This window comes from Macaca nemestrina, chromosome 6 (assembly GCF_043159975.1).
Source record: "Macaca nemestrina isolate mMacNem1 chromosome 6, mMacNem.hap1, whole genome shotgun sequence".
Taxonomy (NCBI): Eukaryota; Metazoa; Chordata; class Mammalia; order Primates; family Cercopithecidae; genus Macaca; species Macaca nemestrina.
Genome location: NC_092130.1, coordinates 51,977,980 through 52,003,279, shown reverse-complemented (window position 1 = coordinate 52,003,279; position 25,300 = coordinate 51,977,980). Strand labels below are relative to the sequence as shown.

The following is a 25,300-nucleotide window of genomic DNA, read 5'->3' as shown; positions in this document are numbered from 1 at the left end:
TTGATCTAATGGATATATCTACAATCTATCAGTTGGAGAATACCCATCTTTTTCGAGTCCATAGGGAAGATTTATAAAAATAAATCATTTGCTAAACCATGAAGCAAATACTGTACCAGAATATTTCCAAGAATTGGTATCAACTGATAATATTCTTGGACCACAATGTATGAAATGAAGTTGGAAATCAATAACAAAATAAACAAGAAAACATCCTATAGTTCTAAACAACTCATGGACCAAATACAGTATCACATTGAAAATAAGGTAATATGTATAAAAATGTTGATACGGTTTGGTTGTGTCCCCACCCAAATCTCAACTTGAATTGTATCTCCCAGAATTCCCACATGTTGTGGGAGGGACCCAGAGGGAGGTAACTGAATAATGGGGGCTGGTCTTTCTCATGCTATTCTCATGATAGTGACTAAGTCTCACAAGATCTGGTGGGTTTATCAGGGGTTTCTGCTTTTGCTTCTTCCTCATTTTCTCTTGCCGCTGCCATGTAAGAAGTGCCTTTTGCCTCCTGCCCTGATTCTGAGGCCTTCCCAGCCATGTGGAACTGTAAGTCCAATTAAACCTCTTTTTCTTCCCAGTCTCTGGTATGGCTTTCTCAGCAGCAAGATAACAGACTAATACAAATGTCAAGCACAATGTTGCAAGTACTTATCAGGAATCCATTCTATACCAGTCCCAAGACTTTGTGAGTATGCAATGATCTTGAGAGGGGTTCACAAATGCATATTTACATTGAACACTGCAACGTGAGTAATACTTTGCAGTTTATTGGCACTACCATGATTCACATTTATGAATATGCCACTGTGGCTAATAAAATCCAAATTCATTTACAATTATTACTAAATACCGAAGAACATTTTCATTATGTATGCTCTCACAAATATTAAATTATCATAATGTGGGGATCTGAAGTACATTTTTTATGTTAAAGAGAGGTCTTTAAATAAAAAAAATTCATAACTGGCTGGGCACAGTGGCTCACACCTGTAATCCCAGCACTTTGGGAGACCGAGGCAGGCGGATCACGAGGTCAGGAGATAGAGACCATCCTGGCTAACATGGTGAAACTCTGTCACTATTGAAATACAAAAAATCAGCCCACCGTGGTGGCACGTTGCTGTAGTCCCAGCTACATGGGAGGCTGAGGCAGGGTAATCACTTGAACCCAGGAGGTGGAGGTTGCAGTGAGCTGAGATCACACCACTGCACTCCAGCCTGGCGACAGAGCAAGTATCCATCTCAAATAATAATAATAATAATAATAATAATAATAATAATAACCATTGTTCTACACAGTTTGGAAACCTCTGGTCAGTCCTATAATATATATACTGAAGGAAACTAAGCCATAGGTGAGAGAATGGAGAGGCAGCAACAGAGGATTGCAAAGTAAATTGTAACTTTTTTTCATAAATTCCACAATTAGCCTTTTCTAGTAACAACAAGGAGGCAAGCAACCTACTTCTCATTCCTTCAGCCAAAACCTACCAGGATGAGACACACACTGGTGTAGCGTCTCATAGTTAAGGTCTCCAAAAAGGCATATTACAAAGCAAATCAGAGCCTAGGAATTACCCCTATTTCCTTTGTATGAGATTTCATGGCCCTTAGGAAGCACTGTATTAAAAACTGTATCATGTGGAAGAATATTAGAAATAAAAAAGTCACCTGACAGAAATAAGAGTTGTCCAGGCACACTATCCCTCGAAACAGGGAATCATTAGGGGCAAAGGCAGATGAAAAGCTGTAAAAACAAAATTCTTCTAATGCTTGCTATATGTTTAACTTGCTATATGTTTAACATCTAATGCTTGCTATATGTTTAACTGTAGAACTGACGTGTCCTAAGTAACGAAAACAAGTCTATTCCTCTAATCATTTTCTATCGTCCTTACTACATTTCCTGAACAAGGCTTATAAGCAGTCATATTTACAGTCACACTGAGAAAAAGGAAGTAATTCATCACCTCTGATTAAAATATAAATCTATCTTGAAATGTAATAAAGGTACACTTATCAGAGTTTGTTTCATGGCTTGACATTTAGTGTAAACTTGATTTAAGAGAACTAATGGTTAATTATACAATGTGATGAAAACTTGGCAAAAATTGGGGATTGTACCTTGAAATAAATGTCTCCTGTGGAATGAGGTTTGCTCATTAAAAAATGAAGGGTTCAGCCAGAAAACACCAATGAGGTAAGCCCAGGTCAGAAAAATAGTGATAGACAGTAGGTGTTCGGTAAATAGCAGCCACTGTCTCATGCTTTGTCTCCTGAGACTGGATGCCTGCACTCAGCCCTTTGATGGTCTGGTTCCCGCCTGGGTTCCCCTTGACTGATTCTGTGGATTCTTACTATTCCGAAAATACTTTCCTGTTTACATTGTTCAAGAGTAACTACAGAACTCGGAGCAATGAAAAGGAACCACTGTGTATCCCAGGTTTATTTCTTCCTTTAAAATAGTGAATGACATGCTTCTTCCTAACTGTAAGGAAAACTTCTCCTTCTAAGACACTTATTCCTTTCTTAATTAAAACTAATATCCTCGTTCCCACCAATAGCTTTTATATAATTCTGAAGCTAAAACTAAAGCACTATTTAGTATACTCTTTCATTTCTGGTTCCCCCTTTAGTTAAATAATTTTAGGAATTTTGGGTTCTCCAGGTGTTTTGTTTCAAATGCACACATGCATGTGGAATCAACACCCAGCATTACATAAAGTGCTGTGTAATACATAAATAATTGTGTACCTTGCTCTTTTCTTGAAAAATGAAAAAAAAAACAAAACAAAACATACACTAGTCATCACTTCTGCCTCAAACTTCCTCTTATATTAGTATTATATTTTTTCACATTATGTTTTCAGGTTTTTTTTTTTTTTTTTTTTTTTTTTTTGGAGACGGAGTCTCACTCTGTCGCCCAGGCTGGAGTGCAGTGGTGCCACCTCCACTCACTGCAAGCTCCGCCTCCTGGGTTCACGCCATTCTCCCGCCTCAGCCTCCCGCCTAGCTGGGACCATAGGCGCCCGCCACCACGTGCGGCTGATTTCTTTGTATTTTTAGTAGAGATGGGGTTTCACCGTGTTAGCCAGGATGGTCTCGATCTCCTGACCTCATGATCCGCCCGCCTCGGCCTCCCAAAGTGCTGAGATTACAGACATGAGCCACCGTGCCTGGCCAGGTTTTGTTTTTTCAAGAATACTCCACAGCAGTATTGTGCACTAACACTTTTGGAAGGCTTGAGGAAATGCCTTAGCATGCTGCGGCACCATCATATTACTGAAAGAATTTCTAAATGCTTAAACCCATTTTCTGAACTTAACTGGCACTTTTGGGTCCTGTGCTTAAGGTCCTTTCTCACTCTGTGTACACAATAGCAGCAGACACATCCTGCACACAGAAGTTGCTCACTGCTCTTTGCCAATGCGTTATTTATTGCTGGCTGCCAGCCATTCTTCTGTGCCTATATAACAATGTGGAAATTAGGTATTAATCATTCCTTGGACATGACCATGACAGTTACTTCCAAAATTACTTAAGGCTCATTAAGTAGTGCTATTTAAAATGCTTTTTAGAGAAATATTATTAGGTACGTTTTAACTCCTCTTTTTTTTTTTTTGGAACTGGCATATGTTAGTGCTCTATGCTAAAAAAAAAGTTCTTTCCTGGATACTTAAAAAGATGATGAAACACACTAGATAGATAAACAAATCAGAAATTTGACTTTTATATTTAGTATACAATGAAAGCAGAAAATTATCATGTCTTATAATTAAATTGCCCAGTTAAACTCTCCTGCCAAGTGAAACTGTTTTCTGGCACACAAAAGAAACAGGATCAAGTTTATTGATGCTTTATCATGTGGTATACACTCAGAATGTCCATGTTAACTAGAATAAGGAATTAAGGCAACATTCAGCAAATGTTACTTTCAGCACATGTGAGCTCTCAGAATAAAGCTGCAGATTACACACAATTTAGTATAAAAAAAGCTCTAAGTCATCCAACTCTTTATCATTAGCATACAGGTGGTTAGAAAATAAATAGCGTGGGAATATCTCCACCATATATAATTCAACCAAATAAATTCAATCTGAGAAAATACAGACTCAGAATTTTAAAAATCAAAGATCTCATTCACATTAAAATGTTAGATTAATTTTTTCTCATGTATGGAAAACACATACATATTCCAAATATAGTACAGTTATTCAAAACATTTCTAAGCTGCTTACTTAATTATAACCTGGTTTTGTAATTCTGGAGAGCCATTCTCCCTTCCCTAGAGAATCCCCTTTGTTCCTAGTGTTCAGGATGTTGATAGTGAAATGAATGGGACTTCTGGTTAGCGCAAGACTTAGCTTTCCGAACCCCAAGTTAGCTCATGCCTTATGAGCATCCGGGACCGTAATTCAGTGGCACAACATCATGTCCAAAGAGATGCCAAAGGCTGCAAGGCCGCCATAATCAACGAAGTTCTTACATCAATATCATCTCATTCATTCATTGTTTTTTTCTGTTTGTTCACAAAATATTTACAGAGCACAAACTTTTATGCAAGATGCTTATTACATAAAGCCCAGGGTCCATGAAGCTTCATAAGACAGGGCCTAACATAGCCCACAGTCTAGCCAGTGAATAACGCACAAGTACCTGTGACAATGCAGTAAACCCTAAAATGAAGCAAATGGAAACATATTATGGGTGGGGCTGATTAATTTTGCCCAAGAAGAAAATGCAGGTTAGGTGAAATGGCTAAAAGGAAAAGCGATACTGGCCAGAGGTCATGGCTCATGCCTTTAATTCCAGCACTCTGGGAGGCTGAGGCAGGTGGATTACCTGAGGTTAGGAGTTCGAGACCAGCCTGGCTCACATGGGAAAACCCTGTCTCTACTAAAAACACAAAAATTAGCCGGCGTGGTGGTGGATGCCTGTAAAACCAGTTACTCAGGAGGCTCAGGTGGGACAATCACTTGAACCCAGGAGGCAGAGGTTGCAGTGAGCTGAGATGGCGCCACTGGATGACATAGCTAGACTCCATCTCAAAAAAAAAAAAAAAAAGAAAGAAAAGTGATACCTAATTTGGGACTTAAAGGATGAGCCGGATTTTAATGAGCATAGAAGGGGAAAATCAAGATGCTTCAGGCAGAGGGGGTACTGTCAGCAAAGGAATGGCAGTGTGGTCGTGTACAGCAATGAAGGAAATATGCGTATGAGGAGGCAAGTGGTTAGAGATGAGTCCGGAATACAAGTTAGGTCAGGTTGTAAAGGGCTCTGGATGTCTGGGTAGAGACTTAGGACTTTATAACATAAGGAGGCAAGAGATAAAAAGAGTTTATCCTAATTTCATGGTAAATCAAAACTTGCATTGAAGAAAAACGACCTTAGTAAATCATTAGGTACACTGGTCTTATCTGAATAAAATGAGGATTCATGCTTCTTTTCCAATGCAAAACAAAAATATGAATGCAAGTTTTGTTTGACTAGAGAAAGATTTTGAAATGTAAGTGAATAAATAAAAAGAAGCAATTTAGAAATGGGAAGTAAAACACTGAAACTTGTTTTGGCAAATTCTGCCTCATAACTAGTTTCATTTCTCTCCATTCTCAAGCCCCCAACCCCGCATTCCAATTTGTTCTCAAAGGCCTTCAATTACTCCACACTGACTACGAAATAAAATAGATGTGCCATATTTGGTATTTCCCGAACTTCACAATAATAACCTCACTTCCTTCTCCAGTCATATTTCTTCTAGTGATATTCTAGGAGACAAGTTTCCTGAAGCCAGGTTATACAGCACCCAGACAACAGTGTTCAATGACGACTCCCACGGTGACATTTCTCCTACAGAGTTGAATCTATACCTATTCCAAGCTGATAATTTTGTGTTCGCATATGCATGTGTGCATAAATATATTATTTTCCTATAGAGTTCAAGAAAATCAAGTCAAGTGTAGGTAGTGGCAGTAATTTTCAACCTTAATAGAAAGCTGACAGCCAAATTATACAGTAGTCCTCCCTTATCTGCAGGGGGTATGTTTTAAGATCTCCAGTGGATGCCTGAAACCTTGAGTGGTGCTGAATCCAACTGCTTTCAATTTGAACACGCTTCTGTTCATATCTTCCACCCACAAATTTAATTCCTTTTCCTTCTTAACTACACTTATCACACATTGTGGCTGTAACTTTTGCAGTGTGAGATACAACAGCAAAACTAACATGAAATTCTTTCTCTTCCTTCGCAATTTCATGGGTAGATTTGTTCTTACCATGGATCTTAACAACCTCAGCATACGATTTCTTTCCTTGCTAAGTAGAGAACTTCCACCTTTTCACTTAAAAGAAGTACTTTATGGCTTCTCATTTTATATATATCCGAATTGCTAGCATCAATACTCTTGAGTTCAGGGGCCATGATGAAGTATAATAAGGCCACCTGCACACAAGCACTGCGATACTGTTAGCCGGTGTGAAATCTGAGATGGCTACTAAGTGACTAGTGGGTGTGGAGCCTATACAGCATGGACATGCTGGACAAAGGAGGAGTCACATTCTGGATGGGCTGATGTGAAAGTCCACCGTGCTAATCAGAACAGTGCACAATTTAAAATTTATGAATTGTTTATTTCTGGAATGTTCCATCTAATATTTTTGAATAACAGTGGGAATTGTAGAAAACAAAACCATGGAAAGTCAAACCGTGGATAAGGGGGAACTAGGGTATTAAATGAATCAAACTTACTATGCAGTGAGCCAGCTGGCAACAGTGACCCTAAAATAGTTTATTTGCTCAATTGTACAGACTTAATATTTCACAAAAAATGATTTACCTAATGCAAGATAGGAACTCTGATTCATCTGTAAAATACAAATAATTCTCATTCAAAGACATGACATGAGGCTTCCAATAGACATGTTACTTCTCAAAGCAGGCTGTTAGCATGACAGTGAAGAAACCACTCATGCTGGAGGCCCTGACATCTAGCCACAGCATCTCCACAGCCTTAAAGTGGGTAAGTGGCAGTTTAGTGTCACACTAGCACAGAGGTTGGAGTCAGACAGGTCAGGATTTGAATCCTGGTGCCATTCATTGGCTGAAAAACACTGGGTAAGTCACTGAACCTCTCTGAACCATATTTCTTTTATCTGTAAATTTGGAGTAACTATACTTATCTCACAGGGCTATGATAAGGACCATATGACATATTATATAGGTCCAGAGCAGGCATATCCTCCTGCTCCTCTTAATAAGAATAACAATGAAGAATATTTTACTGGACACTTATTAGAAGAAACTGAAGCGTAGAGAAGATGGTAGCTTGCCTGACTCTTCACAGCTATGAGATAATGAGGTAGTGGAGAAGCCCAGTGCCTTACACATGGTGTGTGTAGTATCTTAAATGATAGCTGTTATTTTTACTACTACCACTGTTTCTTCTATTACTAGGCTTCTACTGTTATTTATGATGACAATATGGCATTCTGAAGGCAGGATTTGTATCTCTTACGTTCACTGTTGGATGACCTGATATATCAGTACATTTAATCAAATGAATTCAGGCCACAGTCCTTTTATTGGTGGCCTAGGACTTCTAGCTTACATCCTTGACTCTGTATTTCCATCTCATCAACCCATTTCTCTTGGGCGCATAAGAATCATTAGGGAATCATCAAGACCTACAGAGATTCTGGCAGTTAGCTTGCTGACATACTAATTGCCTGGTTTTGGGAGAGAGAGAGACACTGCCCAAACTGCCACCCTCTAGTGGACCAAACAAAACCATTCTTTAAGTATCGGATTAATTGCCCTAATTCCTGCACTACATGAATCTTTAGTGCCAGTAAAGGTAACAGTGCATCTTTTTTCCTCTCTTTCTACCTATTGTCAGCTTAAAATTGTAACAGACTAGGTTAAATGCTCAGGAAGAGAAATGTGAGGGTAGCTCACTGTGCTGTGATTATGTATCAAAACACACTTCATAATCTCTATGCTTACAATAAGACAAATGTCTAAGCCTTGCTCAATAACAGATTACCTTCGCCATGACTGTGAAGCACTATTTCATCTTTCTAAATAAACAAGGGAGAGTATACAATGGTTTTAATTTGAATATATTTAAACACAAAATTAAAGGTGTCTTTTTTGCATAGTAACTATTTTCAATAGAATAAACAAGTTCTAAGTAAATAAGATGTTGACTACATTCATGATTCATAGCAACAAAAGAACCTTTAATTACTGCATTCTGTCTCCCAATGCAGATTTTAAAAAATTTTTCTCATGCCTTTGTGTCTTTTTTTATTCCCAAAATGACTTGGACAACATAAAACAAACTCGGCTTCTGAAACTGAAGTCTTTGCAAAGAGTACTTGGTCTATCAATCCCCCAATGCTGGAACGGTTTACATTAAACAACTCATTCAGCCATTTCCTCAATATTTTATAATCATTGCCATCTTAATGCCTGTTTGGGCTGTTTTGTCATTATAAAGACCCAGTGTATTGAGCCTTCAAAATGCGAGGCTTACCGATGCACCGAGAGCCATCTGTTGAGGTTACATATCCACGTGGACAAACACAAAAATAGCTTCCCACGGTGTTGGAACATTCGCCAGTTTCACATATCCCAGGAATGATGCTGCACTCATCAATGTCTAATCAAGGGAAGAAGGAGAAGATGACTGAGAAAGGCCTTCATTAAACAGCTTTTAAAAGAGATTTTTTTTTTTAAGAGTCTGAGAGCATTCATGGTTGATTAGGTCAGATCATATAACCCTGAAGATACTCTTGTTTTAGGCCCCAAAGAATTTCTCACACATATCTATGGGAACTGAGATGAAAGTAAACTCCCATGGCAGTTAAAACAAGGCCAACTAAAGCAGAACTCTATATCCTTTTTTAAAAATGCAATTTAAATTGGAAATAAGTAAAGATGTCAATGTTTTAGTTTCCATTCTACATCAACTAGGGAATTATCCTACTAGAGGCTTAAAAACACACATAAATGGATTACATTTTAAAATATAGAATAACTGTATTTGAAAATGTATAACTAATTTTCACACTATTTGAAGCAATGAAGAGTGGCAAATATTTTTTTTTAAAACTTGGCTTCAGGATATGTTTTTGTACTTACATTTGAATATGGGTGTATTTGACATTCTGGGAATAACTTTAATCTAAAATAATACAGAAACATGGTAAAGGGCAAAAACTTGGGAGGCTTTGGGAAGTGTCCAGTTTTCCTATTGTACCTCCCTACATTTATCCATTCAGCATACTCAATGCTGGAAATATTCTATTTCCTTTCCCATTAATGAAAACTCTGCTTTCTTTAAAATTATCCCTAAAGCAGAAAACCCAGTCATTTATATAAACTTTTAATGTACTTCTCTTCTAGTTCAGTAAGCAGAGAGAGATGGAAAGTCTAACAAAGCTGCAATTAGGGATAACTGGGAGCTAATTGCTAATACATTTAAAAAGGAAATGAGTCATTGTGAGAAAAATTCAGCCAAAATCCTGGGAGGTGGCTGTCTTTTTTAAGGAACAGAGGTAGCAAAAGCCAGTAACTAGAACAAACAACAATAAAAGCCATACATATAGATAATTACTGAAAAGTCAAAGTAAGCTGACTTTAGTTTCTCTTTTTTCAGTTGCATTTGTTCTTTTAAAATGTCCAATAAAAAAGGAAAAATAATTATATTCTTATTATAAACACACAAAATATTTTTAACCCCACACTTAAAAAGAAAAAGGTTGCCAATGCCTTTCTTACATTCTTTTATTGGTCTATTCATTATTTTTTTCCATTTATTCTGACAAGTCACTCTTGCCTACAAGCTTTATCATGAAATAACTCCATCATGATAGAAGCTTCTATCATGATAAATAACTTTATCATGAAATAAAAAACATGTGTGTTTTCTTGGTATGTTCTTATAAAAAAAAGTTACCAGATTCAGACATTCTCTGAAATAGTATCTTCATTTGAGGCTTAACACTTAGCCACTGAAAGCACAGAGGTACAAATCAAAAATCTACCAATTTCCCAAGAGAGATCAGAATTCTAACATGAATTGACTACATGAGAGTAAATACAAAATGTGGTCAAAGAACTGCCATCAGACTTAATCCAACAAAATAAAACCATGTGTGCAAAATTAGGACCTGTTGCATCCTGTGTTGCTATCTTAGTGCAGTGCATCTTAATACAACTGAGCATGGATTCAGAAGAGAGATGAAACTAAACAGCTGTACTTTAATTACAACATAAACTTATCATCACCTCTGGATAAGAGAAAAAAAAAAGAAAGAAAAGATGGATACAAGGTAAAGCAAGCATTAAAAAAGTGAAGAACTAAAACTTGCCTTCTCACTCTCTTAACATCTAAAATTATATGAATTATCGAGGTGCTTATGGAGCCCAGGATTTATGCAAAATATTAAACATTAAGAGACTCAACTTCTTCATTTAAACATTGGCTTTTATTCTAGGCATTTCCTTTCATAATAAAGAACTTCCCTAAACCCTAGTCTTAAAACTCTTCCTGACAATAAAAAGAATAGAAAATTAAAAGATGTTTGGCATTTTCTTTTTTTGGAGAAAAAAATCTGGGACACAGAAGAACATGTGGAATGACATTAAATTTGTGGTTTTTGTGTTAAAAATTTTATTGTGCAAAAAAAAAAAAAAAAACCTTTGTGTTTCACAATTCTCCTTATAATTGAGTAGGAAGCCTAAAAGGTTAGCTTCAAAATAATTATATATAAAAGGCTCTCCATTTTTGTATAAAAAATAGAAATGCTTTTATTTTTGGGCTAGACATCTACCATATTTTAAAAATTAAAAAATAAGGTGCTTTTTTAAAACAACAACAACAACAACAAAATCCCAAAATACTGACCAAAACCCCTGCATTTTAATACAGTGATGCCCTGTTAAGGCGAGAGAGTTCCCTTGAGCCCCTCGCGGGACTTGAGACAGGGGTGGCTTGTTTACTTGGCTGCCATCCTCAAACCCTTTGCGGGAGGAGAGCACATAAGTGAGCAGGTACAGGAGCCAGGGTGAGTGTTTCTGGATGCTGGCAGAACATATCCTGTACCAGCCCAAGGCAGTGTCTAGGTGTTGCTGGCGACCTCTGGAGCCCCAGAAGGTGTCTGTTACAAACAATGCTCTTTTAGCTTTGCCATTCACAGATGGCTTAAATGTTAAAAAGCTCAGTGCCTAGTGTGTCCCAAATTCTTGTCTGCCATCCAGGGAGAATCAGGTCAAGTGAAGGAATTGAAGGATGGTGTATGCAGAGGATTTTATTGAGCAATGGAAGTGGCTTTCAGTGGGATGGGGAGCTGGAAAGGGGATAGAGTGGGAAGATCATCTTCCCCTGGCGTTTGGCCATCCGCACCTGAACTCCTCTCCAACCGCAGTCTCTGATGTCCAGCTGCCTCTTCTCCTCTTAACATTCAGACGCTTCTTCTCTCCTACCTTGCCATAGTGCTCTGCTCCTTTGCCAGTGGAGCTTGGGGTTTTTATGGATACAGGGTAGGGGGTGTGGCAGACCAGGGTGGTTTTGGAAAAGGCAACATTCGGGCAGGAAAACAGGAATTCATGTTCTCATTTAGGGTCACAGGTCCAGGCTTGAGGGTGGAGCCCTTGCCAGGGACTCCCACCCCTGTCTTTGACCCAGGATTTCCCTGCCTCCTGTCTGTATCACAGTGTTTATCCATCAATTTAAGTTTAGCATTAACATTTATGTTCAGAAGGATACATGCATTTAGCTCTTTTGAATATTACTTCTTCAATACTGTATGTCATAATCAGATTTGGAAGTAGCATCTCCAAAAATATAAAGTGTATGTTACCTATGTATAAACAAGTGTGCCTAAAGATGACAAGTCTGCTCATGGGAAAAAGCAGAGTCTTAACAATGGGAATTGGTTTCATCCATGTTCTGTACACTGAATATACTGCCACCCATCTCTCCTTGACCTTTTTTTGAAACTATATCAGTTTAAAGCTTTGGTCTGCAAATATCAGAAAAACTGATTTAAACTGATATAAGTCAGAAATTTAATAGCTGTCATATCTGAAGTCCGGAAGTGGTTTCAACCCATGTGTCTGCCTCAGTTTCTGTGAGATATGTTCAGCTAGGCCTTCCTCTGTATTTTGACTTGAGCTGCCTTCCCTGATGGGAGCAAAATGGATACAGCAGGTTTAGGCTATTCCTTTGACTGGGACATCTAGTGGAAGACAGTGTCTTTTCTAGTGCTCTGTCCTGAGAGGAAGAAAACTTTTTCCTGAAGCCCCCAGAAAATCATGCCTTTTGTCCTAATGTCTTGAATTGGGTCACATGCTAATTTTTGAATGATTCCTCTGGACAGGAAAATGTTCTGATTGGTACAGGCCTGGAGTCCTGAACCAATTTGTGTGGCCAGTGGAGTGAAGTTAGCTTCCAACTAATAAACAACAAAAACAACAACAAACAGCATGGGCAACTGGGTCTGAAAATACACCACAGTTGAAGAATGCAGAGTGTACCAGAATAGCTGGGAAATGGATGGACAATAAGCTTAGCTAGTTAGGCTTATACTAAATCCTAAAGAGCCAAGCCAAGGACTGTGGCTTTTATTCTGAAGGTGATGAATAGTGTCTATGAAGGAGTTTAAACAAAAGAATTACATAAGCAAATCAGTATTTTATAAAGACAGTCCTTGTGGTTAATGTGGACAGATGATATAATAGTCCAGGGATAAATGTTGAGAGCTTGAAGTAAGGCTTTATGATGAGGAAGGGAACATATATTCGGAGATAATTTGAAGGAAAAATCGATAGGAAGGACTTTGCCACCAGAAAGAAATCTCATGCTACTATTTTGATTGACAAGGATGATGACATAGTGCTATTAACAAAGAATGGAACACAAATGGAAGAACACATTTTACAGTTAAGTTGAGCTTTGGACATTTTGATCCTGAGATATTTGAAAGAAACCAGTAAAAATTCTAATCTACAGAGCTAAAAATTTGGGTATGAAACTTAGCAAAGAGGTAAGTTATAAAGATGGACATTTGTGGTTTATCACCAAGTATAAAGATTGCCTTTGAAGTTATGGCAACATATGAGATTTCCAAAGAAGACAAATGAAAAGACCGGAATTGAAGGAGGGAACCATGATACTCATCAACATCTAAGAAAAAGTCAGAGGAAGAAAAGCAGAACAGGAGTCTGGGAAGGAAGGATCATGGAGGAAGGAGGAAGAATGTGAAGAATGGAGGCAGAGGAAGATCACTGTGGAAACAGGGGGATTGTCAAGTGTGACTTCAAAGGCAAAAAAAAAGAAAGACTGGGAAGTCTTTGGTAATGTGAAGACTCCGAACACAGGTTTTTTTTTAAAAAAACGAAATCCAATCTAAACAAAACCATCTGACAGATTTCTGATTGCCAAACCACATAACCTCATATTTGTCAACCGACATTTCCTGTAAATCTTACACTAAACAGAATATAATGAATAATTTGATAAGTAGTGAAAACGTGATCTCAGATATCACTGAATTCTAAGAACTCCCTAGAGAGAATGTCCATTCTTATAGGTACATGTCACAGAAAAAAGCTGTCCATGTAACAATTACGTTACAGAAACTTAGTATAAATAAAACAAGAAATTTTGTTTTAAAAACGTGTTCTTAGAACATTTTGTTTCCATTGATACCAAGAACTATACATATTTGGAATATTCTGTAAAATATCTTTTTGATACAGAAAAAAAGGAAGCATATTTTTGCATACACTGAACTTCTACTTATTCGTATACTGTTTGACATTAGGAAAATTCATGGTTGAAGTGTTAATTGCAGTAATTTGCTACCTATTTCCAGCTTTTCTAAAGACAACAGGCAATATCAATATTATAAATTGCAATGGAAAATTGATGTCTGCTTTCCTCTTTTCAGATTTCAAAAGCATGGTGTGTATCAACTGTATTCAGAATTTCATTGTATATTTATAAACAGCTTTACTGAGATATGATTCAAATGCCACACAATTCACACATTTAAAGTGTAAAACTCAAATGATTTTAGTATAGTCACAAGGCTGTGCAGCCATAACTACAATCTGATTTCAGAATATTTTCATCCCCCCGAAGGAAATTCCAGCCTATTAGCAATCATTCTTCCTATTCCTCTCGAAGCCCTAGGCAACCACTGATCTCATTTCTGTTTCTACACATTTGTTTATTCTGGACATTTCATATAAATAGAATCATAAAATATGTGGTCTTTTGTGTCTGGGTTCTTTCACTTAGTTTATGTTTTCAAGGTTCATTCATGTTGGGGCATGTTTCAGCACTTCATTCCTTTTAATTGCTAAATAATATTCTGTTCTATGGATATACCACAGTTTATCCATTCATCAGTCAATGAATACCTGGGTTATTTCCATTTTTAAATTTTTGGCTATTATAAATAAAGTTGCCATGAACATTCAGGTATTCATTTTGTGTAGACATATGTTTTCATTTCTCTTAGATATATACCTAGAAGTGGAATTGCTGAGTCCTATAGTAATTCTATGTTTAACTTGCTGAGGAACTGACAAATTGTTTTTCAAAGCAGCTGTAATAATTTACATCCCCACTAGCAATGTATGAGGGTTTTCCTCATACACACCACATCCTTACCTTCATTCATTATTATCTGCTTTCTTTTTGCTTGTAGGTCTGAAGTGGTATCACATTATAACTTAGTTTGCATTTTCCTAATGGTTAATAATGATGAGCACATTTTCATGTGCTTATTTGCCTTTTGCATATTGACTTTGGAGAAATATCTGTTCAATTCCTTTGCCCAGTTTTTAATTAAGTTACTTATGTTTTTAACTAATGAGTTACAAAAATTCTTCACATATGTCCCACGTTATATGATTTGCCTCTGAATTTTCATGTGAACTTTTAAAAAAAGTTTTCATTAATATATAATATTTGCACAGTTTTATGGGACATGTGACATTTAGTTACATGCACAGAATGCATAATGATCAAGTCAGGGCATTTATGGTATCCCTCACATCTTGACTATCATTTTTATGTGTTAAAAATATTTCAAGTCCTTTCTTCTAGTTATTTTGAAATATAAAATACCTTGTTGTTAACTATAGTCACTCTACTCTGTTATCAAACATTGGAACTTATTCCTTCTATCTAACTGTATGTTTGTACCCATTAAGTAACTTCTCTTCATCCTCCACTATGGTCAAACATCCTTCCCAGCCTTTGGCAACTCTTATTCTACTCTCTCATTCCATGAGATCAATTTTTATCAACATCTGAGTGAGATCATGAAATACTTTCTTTACATAGCTAACTCATGTCACTTAACAAAAATACCCTCCAGTTCTACCCATGTTGCTGCAGTTGACAGTATTTTATTCTTTTTTAACAACCAAGTAGTATTTCATTGTGTATATATAATCACATTTTTAAATCCATTCATCCAGTGATGAATGCTTAGGTTGATTCCGTATCTTTGCTCTGGTGAAAAGTGCTGCTATAAACATGATGGTGCAGGTGTCCCTTTGATATAATAATTTCCTTTGAATAAATGCTCTGTAGTGGAATTGCTGAATCACATGGGAGTTTTATTTGTAATTTTCTGAGAAATATCCATACTGTTTTCCATATTCGTTGTACCAATTTACATTACCACCAACAGGGTATAAGAGCTCCCTTTTCTCCACATCCTCACCAGCATCTGTTATTTTCTGTCTTTTTAATAATAGTGATTTTAACTGGAATAAGATGATATCTCATTGTAATTTTGATTTGCATGTCTCTCGTGATTAGTAATCCTGAGCATTGTTTCATTTGTATGACTTCTTCTGAAAATGTTCATAGTTTGCACTTTTTTTTTAGACAGAGTTTTGCTCTTGTTGCCCAGGCTGGAGTGCAATGGGATGATCTCGGCTCACCACAACCTCCATCTCCCAGCTCAAGCAATTCTCCTGCCTCAGTCTCCCAAGTAACTGGGATTATAGGCATGTGCCACCACATCCAGCTAATTTTGTATTTTTAGTAGAGACGGGGTTTCTCCATGTTGATCAGGCTGGTCTCAAATTCCCGAACTCAGGTGATCTGCCTGCCTCAGCCTCCCAAAGTGTTGGGATTACAGGCGTGAGCCACTGAGCCCAGCCCCATAGTTTGCAAATATTTTATTCAATTTAACAGGACTGACTCTTCACTCTGTGGATTATTTCTTTGCTGTGCAGAAGCTTTTCAGTTTAACAGAGTCCCATTTGTCAATTTTTGTTTTTGTTGCCTGTGCTTTTGAGTCGTAGTCATAAAATCCTTGCCAAGACAACGTCCTGGAGTTTTTCCCATATGCCTTCTTCTAGTAGTTTTACCGTTTCAGGTCTTATATTTAGGTTTTAATCCATCTTGAGTTAATTTTTGTATATGGTGAGAGATAGGGGTCTAGTTCCATTCTTCTGCATTCGGATATCCAGTTTTCCCAGCACCGTTTATTGAAAAGGATGTCCATTCCTCAACGTGTTTTTGGTACCTTTGGTAAAAATCAGTGACTGAAAATAGGTGGATTTATTTCTGGGTTCTCTATTCTGTTTCACTGGTCTAGTATCTGTTTTTATGCAAGTACTATGCTGTTTTGGTTACTACAGCCTTGTAACATATTTTTGAAGTCAGGTGAGTGTGATGCCTCCATTGATTCTATAGGAATTTTAGGATTGCTTGTTCTAATTCTGTGAAAAATGACATTCATATTTTGATAGCAATTGCACTGAATCTGAAGATTGTTTTGGGTAACATGATCATTTTAATAATATTAATTCTTCTGATCTATAAGCATGGGATGTCTTTCCATTCGTTTGTGTCCTCTTCAATTTATTTCATAAGTGTTTTGCAGTTTTCCTTATGGAAGAATTCACCTCCTCAGTTAAATTTATTCTTAGGTATTTTGTCATTGTTTTTGCAGCTATGGTAAACAGAATTACCTTCTTGAGTTCTTTTTTTAAGCTATTTCATTATTGGTGTATAGAAATGCTACTGATTTTGTATGTTGATTTTTTTATTCTGAAAATTTACTGAATTTATCAGATCTAAGAGTTTTTGGTGCAATTTTTAGGATTTCTAAATATAAGATCATGTCATCTGCAAAGAGAGACTATTTGACTTCCTCTTTTCTAATTTGTATGCTTTTTCTTTCTCTTATCTGATTGCTCTGACTAGGACTTCTGTAGTCTGTTTAATATAAGTGGTGAACGTAGTCATCATTGTCTTATTCCAATTCTTGGAGGAAAGGCTTTCAGCTTTTCCCCATTCAGTATGGTGCTATCTGTGAGTGTGTCATACATGGCCTTTATAACGTTGAGGTTATGTTCCCTCTATGCAGTTCGTGGAGGGATTTTTCATGAAGGGATGATGGATTTTATCAAATGCTTTTTCTGCATCTATTGAGATGATAATACGGTTTTTGTCCTTCATTCTGTTGATGTCATGTATAATGTTTATGGATCTGCATATGTTGAACTATCCCTGCATCTCTGGTATAAATCTCATTTGATTGTGTTGTGTTATCTTTTTTGTGTGCTGTTGGATTCAGTTTGCTACTATTTTGTTGAGGATTTTTACATCATGTTCATCAGGAATATTGGCCTGTAGTTTTTTTTGGTCACTGTTGTGTCTTTGTCTGGTTTTGTAGAATACATTAAGGACAATACTCCCTTCTTAAAATTTTTTGGAAATAGTTTGAGAATTGGAGTCAGTTCTTCTTTATAAGTTTGGTAGAATTTGGCAGTGAATCCACCCAATCCTGGGCTTTTCTTTGTTGGGAGATGTTTTAGTACTGATTCAGTCTCGGTGCTTATATTGGTTTGTTCCCGTTTTCAATTTCTTCCTGATTCAATCTTGGTAGGTTGTATGTGTCCACAGATTTATCTATTTCTTCTAGACTTTCCAGTTTGTTAGTATATAATTGATCATAATAGTCTTTAATAATCTTTTGCATTTCTGTGGTATCAGTTGTTACGTCTCCTTTTTCATTTCTAATTTTGTTTAGTCATCTTAACTAATTTTGTTAGTCATCTCTCCTTTTTATTGATTAGTCTAACTAGCAGTTTATTGATAATGTTTATCTTTTCAGGAAAACCAACTTCTCATTTTGTTGATCCTTTGTATTGTTTTTTCAGTCTCTGTTTTGCTTAGTTTTGCTCTGATCTTTATTTCTTTCCTTCCACTAATTTGGGGTTTGGATTGTTCTTGCTTTTCTAGTTCCTTGAGGTGCATCATTAATTGTTTTATTTAAAATCTTTGTACTTTTTCTGACCCAGGTACTTATTGCTACAAACTTCCCTCTTAGCATTACTTTTGTTGTGTAACATAGGTTTTGGTATGTTGTGTTTCCATTTTCATTTGTTTCAAGAAATTTTTAAAATTTCCTTATTCATTTCTTCATTGACCCATTGATTTCATTCTTCAATGGTCATTTACGAGCGTGTTGTTGAATTTCCATGTATTTGTAAATTTTTCAATGTTTTTCTTCTTATTGATTTCTTGTTTTATTCTATTGTGATCTGAGAAGATATGTGGTATGATTTTGACTTTTAAAACATTCATTGAGACTTGTTTTGTGGCCTAACATATGGTCTCTATCCTGGAGAATATTCCATGTGCTGGTATGAAAAATGTGTATTTTGGATCCATATGAACTTTAGGATTAGTTCTTCAATTTCTGCAAAAAAGCAAGCTTCAATTTTGACAGAGATTGTGTTGCATTTATAGATTGATTTGGAGAGTACTGCCATCTTAAGAGTATTAAGTCTTTCAATCTTAAGCATGGTGTATATTTCTATTTATTTAGATCATTCTTAATTTAACAAGGCTTTACAGTTTTCAGTGTACAAATCTATCACTTTCTCTGCTAAATTTATTCCTAATCCATTTATTTTTTTAATCCTATTATTAATAAAATCCTTTTCTTAATTTCATTTTCAGAATATTCACTGCCAGTATGAAAATAGCATTCATTTTTGTATATTGATCTTGTACAATTGCAACTTTGTTTAAATCATTCATTGGTTCTAACAGTTTTTAGAGAACACCATAGCCACTTTAGTGGATACCTTATTCACTTCAGTTGTTACCTTGTCCACTAAACATGTGTTATCTACAAATAGAGATAGTTTTACTTCTTTTTTTCCAGTCTGGTTACCTGTTATTTACCTAATTGCATAATTGCCTTGGCTAGAACGTGTAGTACAATGTTGAAAAGAAATGGTGAGAGTAGACATCCATCTTGTGCCCAATCTTAGGGAAAGCATTAATTCTTTCGCCATTAACTATGTTGTTAGTTGTAGTTTTTCATAGATGCCCTCTATCAAGTGGAGAAAGTTCCTTTCTATTCTTACTTTTTTCCTTTCTATTCTTAATTTTCTGTTCATCGTTATAATACAAAGGTATTGGGTTTTTTCCCAAATGTTTTTGGTTTTTTGCATATATTGAGGTGACCATGGCTTTTGTCTTTTACTTAAATAATATATTACATGACTTAATTTTCAGATGATGAACCAATCTGGCATTCCTGAGATAATTCTCAATTGATAATGATGTATAATAATTTTTTTTTTTCTTTTGAGATGGAGTTTTGCTCTTGTTGCGCAGGCTGGAGTGCAATGGCATGATCTTGGCTCACCACAACCTCCGATTCCTGGGTTCAAGCAATTCTCCTGCCTCAGCCTCCCAGGTAGCTTAGATTACAGCCATGCACCACCACGCCTGGCTAATTTTGTGTTTTTAGTAGAGACGAGGTTTCTTCATGTTGGTCAGGTTGGTCTCGAACTCTCAACCTCAGGTGATCCGCCCACCTTGGCCTCCCAAAGTGCTGGGATTACAGGCGTGAGCCACCACGCCCAGCCAAGGTACAATTCTTTTTATATGGGACTAAATTTGATAATTGACAATGATGTATAGTCTTTTCTATATGGGGCTGGATTTTTTTCTTGATTGTTCAGAGACTTTATATTGTTGGTATTTTTTTAAAAATGTATTTCATGAGTTAAATTCTCATTTTACTTGGGAGAGAGTCTACCAAGATGCGTATATCACCATTCTGGAAGCCTTGTCCTCCCATTCCATGTTCTTTTTAACTGAATTCAGGTTTTCTAATTTAATATGAACCACTAGCCATTGGGAGAGATCTTACTTATTACATTCTTATTATAACCAAGAAAGCTGACATACTAACTTTTCCAGACCAGCCACTTAACATAAAAACTTTTTCCTCTAATACAGAATTTGTTTGTGGGAAAGGGGGCAAACATAATCCCCAGGATCTTCTTTTGATTTTTTTCCCATACAGCCTAAGAGTATACATCAAGGTGGCAAGGATAGTTATGAAATTTTTGAATTATCGTTGTTTTACCTTCAGCTTCAATAAGCAAATGTTAGTTTTACCTATAGTACAATCACTGATCAAAGATATTTTTATAAAAAAGGGTTGAATCAGACTGAAATTTAAACACACTGAAAATTTAACTTACTGATGTTAATTAAATGGCCATAAAAGGGTATATCTCTCAAATAAATATTTTGTTTGAAATAAAAAGAAACAATAGTTAATGGAAATGATGTTATTCATTGTTTAAAACTCTCAACTTCTCTTCTTTAAAGAAATCAAATAAACAGATATTGATTGGGTATATAGTATTCATTCATGAACTCATTAAGGAATTGCTCATTAATAAGGCCTTTGATTTGCCACATACCAAATACCTAAATGTAAAACAAGGCACAATATGATTTATTCCATCAAAGAAGACTAACAACATGCTATCTCAATTCAATCACGAGAATCAGCAAAAGTTCCTGGCAGACATAGTAACTGATTGATAAAGGCCCCTAAAGAATGGGGTGGAACTTTGGCATGCAGGAAAGACAGGAGGGTGGAGTTCTTCCAGACAGTGGAAATACTATAGCTAAAGTGCGGAGGTAGCCAATTACAAGGCATGGATGAGAAATGGGCAGTTTCCCAAGACCTGAGGGCATTTACTTAGAAAACAATAAAACCAGAAAGTTAAGTGACAGGCCTAGAATGCCATTTTCCTTAATCTGTCCTTGCATTATAGGCAAAGAGGAGTGACCGAATCATTAAGCAGGCAAGGAGAGTGATCAGAACTTCACTTTAGGCAAAGATATCTACTAGGGTCAATAAAGATGATCAGGGCTGATAGGTCAGGGACAGTAGGGATGATGGCATGGTCTCAATTCCAGCTAATGAAGGTGGGACTGGGAAAGAAAAGAATACATGAAAAAATATCCTGAAAGTAAAAGCAAGAATAGGGGAAAACAGCAGTAACTTTCATTATTGAGCTAATATTAGTAAAATCAATAAATTAAAAAATATATTCTGGGAAAATTAACAGCTTCATGATCAACAATTTGAGTTACTAATATCTAAAAACTGTTGACTGTCTAGAGGAGGTCTTTGCAAGGTGATTGGAATCTATGGGTATATATAGACAGTTGAAACCATCAACGTGGATAAAATCAGTTGAGATGAATAATATAAAATGAAGAGATCACATGAGAAGAAAAATGTTAAAGATAAGTCCTAAGGGGACATATTCATATGAAAGAAGAGAAGCAAGTGAAGATAAAGAAAAGTTAAAACAGCATCACCAGTATTACTGAAAAGCTATTACATTTTAAGGAAGTCAATAGCAGTAGGCAGCATAATAGGCACCCAATGATACCATATTTAGAACCTATCAGTATGTGAGCTTACATGACAAAGAGAATTATGGTTGTTAATCAGCTGATCTTGAGATGCAGAGATAATCCTAGATTATCTGGTCCTCTGTCCAATTTAATTACAAGAATCCTTATCAGTAGAACAAGGAAATAGAGTGTCAGATTCAGAGACAGATTTGAAGATGCTACACTACTGGCTTTAAAGATAGAAGAGGTCACAAGCCAAAGAATGAGGGCAGCCTCTAGAAACTTGAAAAGGCAAAAAAAAAAAAAAAAAAAAAAAAAAACGGATTGTGCCCTAGACACTTCAAAAGGAATGAATCCTGCCAACACCTTGATTTGGGCTTGATTAGGCCATTCTGACTTCTGATATCTAGAATTGTAAGACAATAAACCGGTTGTTTTAAGCCACAAAGTTTGTGGCAATGTGTTACAGCAGCAAAAGGAAACTAGTATGTTAAGAAAAAATATTTAAGAACAAACAGAATAAGCAAGAACACCAAATGCAATGAGGGATTCTAGGGAATACAAGCAATTTTACAAAAGGATAAGAAATAAGTAGAAACTTGAGCTAACTGGTATACACTAAGCATTTGGGAAAATTTGCAGTGAAGAAAGGCAGTGAGAAATAGTATAGTGAAAAGTGACTAAAGAGATGAAAGAGTGGTTTTGTGGTTAATGTGTTTTAGGATGGCTTTGTAGGTAAAGAGGAAGAGTCAGGAAAGAGAAGAGATCCCTACTAGAAAATGAACTAACTAATGGCAAGAGTTAAAAGGAGTACAGAAAGGTGATGGAATTAATGTGCAGAGCTGGAACATTCTGCTCTGGAAAAATGTGAAGACACTTCATCAAAGACAGGGGAAATGGAAAATGAGTATGTAGTAAAAGAACTGAGGTTGAGTAAGTTCATGTCAGATATCTTTTACTCTTCTCAAGAGAGTAAAATAGAGTACAGATGTTACCAAACTTTACTGTGTGTAAAAATCACATGGAAAGCTTATTAAACATGTAGATTTTGACTTCCCGTCAAAAAGCTTTAGTACTATCCTTTTTACCCAAACACACAGCACTGACAGATGACATATAACAAGAGAAAACAAAAAAAAGATGCAGCTGGTTTCAAAATAAAATATAAATATTTCTTTGGCCCACAAATACTATTGAAAAACAGTGAGCTAAGCTGAAACTACTTGGACTCCTTCTCCAGAAGCCATCAGTGGTGGTCAAGAGACTGGGATTATTCCTGATGACAACATGGTGAGATAAATTCTACAGCCAAAATAGTACAAGATAGTGAGAGAATGCAGAAGAGAAAGGGGCCAGGAAAGACTTCCCTGGGAAAGTGACAGTTAAATTGAAACAGATAAACAGGCCATGAAAATCAAATCGAATATTCTTCTCCAGGCAGAGGGAAGAGCACTCACAAAGGCAAGATGTATTAGTCCATTCTCACACTGCTAACAAAGACATACCCGAGACTGGGCAATTTATAAAGAAAAGAAGTTTAGTGAACTCACAGTTCCACATGGCTGGGGAGGCCTCACAATTATGGCAGAAGACAAAGGAGGAGCAAAGTCTCATCTTACATGGTAGCAGCCAAGAGAGCATGTGTAAGGGAATTCCCCTTTATTAAACCACCAGATCTCATAAGACTTATTGACTCTCAGAAGAACAGCTTGAGAAAACCCACCACCATGATTCAATTACCTCCCACCAGGTCCCTCCCATGACACACGGGGATTATTGCAACTCAACATGAGATTTGGGTGGGGACACAGCCAAACCATATCACAAGGCAAGAGAGAGCATAATTTATTGAAGGAACTAAATAAATCTACCTGTGTCTGAATCAGAATGAGTGGAAAAAAGTTAGGCTAGAGAGGTGAACAGAATGATCAGGCAGGAACTTTAAACAGGAGATCCATGTAGGAAAGTGACATGACTAAACTTGTGATCTAGAAAGGTAGTTGTGCTGCAGTGTAGAGAAAGGATTGCAGTGGAACATGTAGGAGATAGGAGTCCTGAAGAAAAACTGTTTCAGAAATCTAGAAGAGAGACAATAGTGACAAAGGCAGGGAAGTGGATGAATTCAAAATATATTTAGGAAATATATTTAGACTCCATTTAAATGTCTTGGTGATAAAATGGGTGATTTGTACCCAGGTTTTTAACTTGGGAAAGGGAATGAATAATTGTGCCAATTACTGTCATGATGAAGATGAGAAATAATGATAAGATACATGTGGGGTGGGTGTAGTGGGGCTGAAGACTCGGTCTGTGTATGTTGAGTTTGAGATAATTATGGGATGTTTAAAGTATATGTGTCTGGCATACAAACGTAGGTAACTCAGAAGAGAGAGCTGCATTATAGTTTTGGGAGCCAACTGCTTATACATGATTGTTCCGCAGGGATGTTGTAGTAAGATAAAAAATGCAAAAGGTCCATCCAGTGACATTGATGAAATTAGTTTCACTTGACTGGTGAGAATGATCCCTAGATTAGAATGGGTTCGGGAGTAAATCAGAAGAAAGAACACAGAGAATGATTAGGGATAATTCCAAAGTTTGATGCGAACAAGAAGGAAGAGCGAGGGCAGTTACCCAAGGAGAAGATAGAAAGGGAAGGGTATTTTTTAGAATGATGGAAAACACCAAGGGTTGTGCAGAGGATAAAAGCCTGTGGTCTGTCACATTATATCATTATTTTTGCATTATTTCAGGATTCTACTATAGTACAATACATATTCTTTCTTGTCCCTCTTTTCTATTGTTATTAGTCTAAGGAAATACATTGAAAATAGTCTTTGTTAACATTAATGGGAACTAAGGGAACTTTTTAATTAAGAGTTTTTTGTTCACTTAGGCTGAATAATTGCATTTTTGAAAGGCTACTACTGCAGCAAAGTAATGAATGGTTCCCTTTTGGCCTGAAATCAATACTGCATCTTTCTAAACACTAATTTGCAGTAACTCAGGCATGAAGTAATAATGTTGGCAAGAGGCAGCTCCATCACAGTGATTTTTAACATTTAACAGTCTGAAAGCTATCTCTATTTCAAAATACATAAAAGTTACTAGTAACATAGTCAAACAATATGAGTTTAAATATTTGGTATGCATTCCAAAGCAAATATTTCTTGGAAAGCATAGCCATTTGCCAGCAGTAGTTTTTCTTTCTCTCTTTTTCTTTTTCTTTTTTTCTCTCTCTGTCCCTCTCTCTTTTTTGCGGGGAGGTAATTTGCTCAAGTAGAAGTATTTTGTCACCCTTTGTTAGTCCAAATTTAAGACACATTAGGACAAACTTCAAACATAAAACACAGACCTTTAAGACAAGTGAGATCAAGTTATTTATGTTTTAAAATACTGAAGACTTAACATAATGACACTAAGCTTCTGCAGGGGAATATATTTTAACAATATATTGCAGCAAGCTGTGAAAATCACGTCCTCCAGAGTATTTCTTTCCTCCAATCTTCCTCACTTTTCACAATTGCCCTAAACATTTTAAATAAAGGGAAGTTAAA

At 36.4% G+C, this 25,300-nt stretch overlaps 1 protein-coding gene across 1 annotated transcript in view; it reads right to left on the bottom strand.

Moving 5' to 3' along the window:
- Nucleotides 1–25,300, bottom strand: part of LOC105467220 (fibrillin 2) — a 275,881-nt gene that overhangs the window by 135,154 nt on the left and 115,427 nt on the right. Inside the window, exon 8 of the mRNA XM_011716704.3 lies at nt 8,550–8,675. Within this exon, the coding sequence (XP_011715006.2) occupies nt 8,550–8,675 (126 nt within the window). The remainder of the gene's footprint in view (nt 1–8,549; nt 8,676–25,300) is intronic.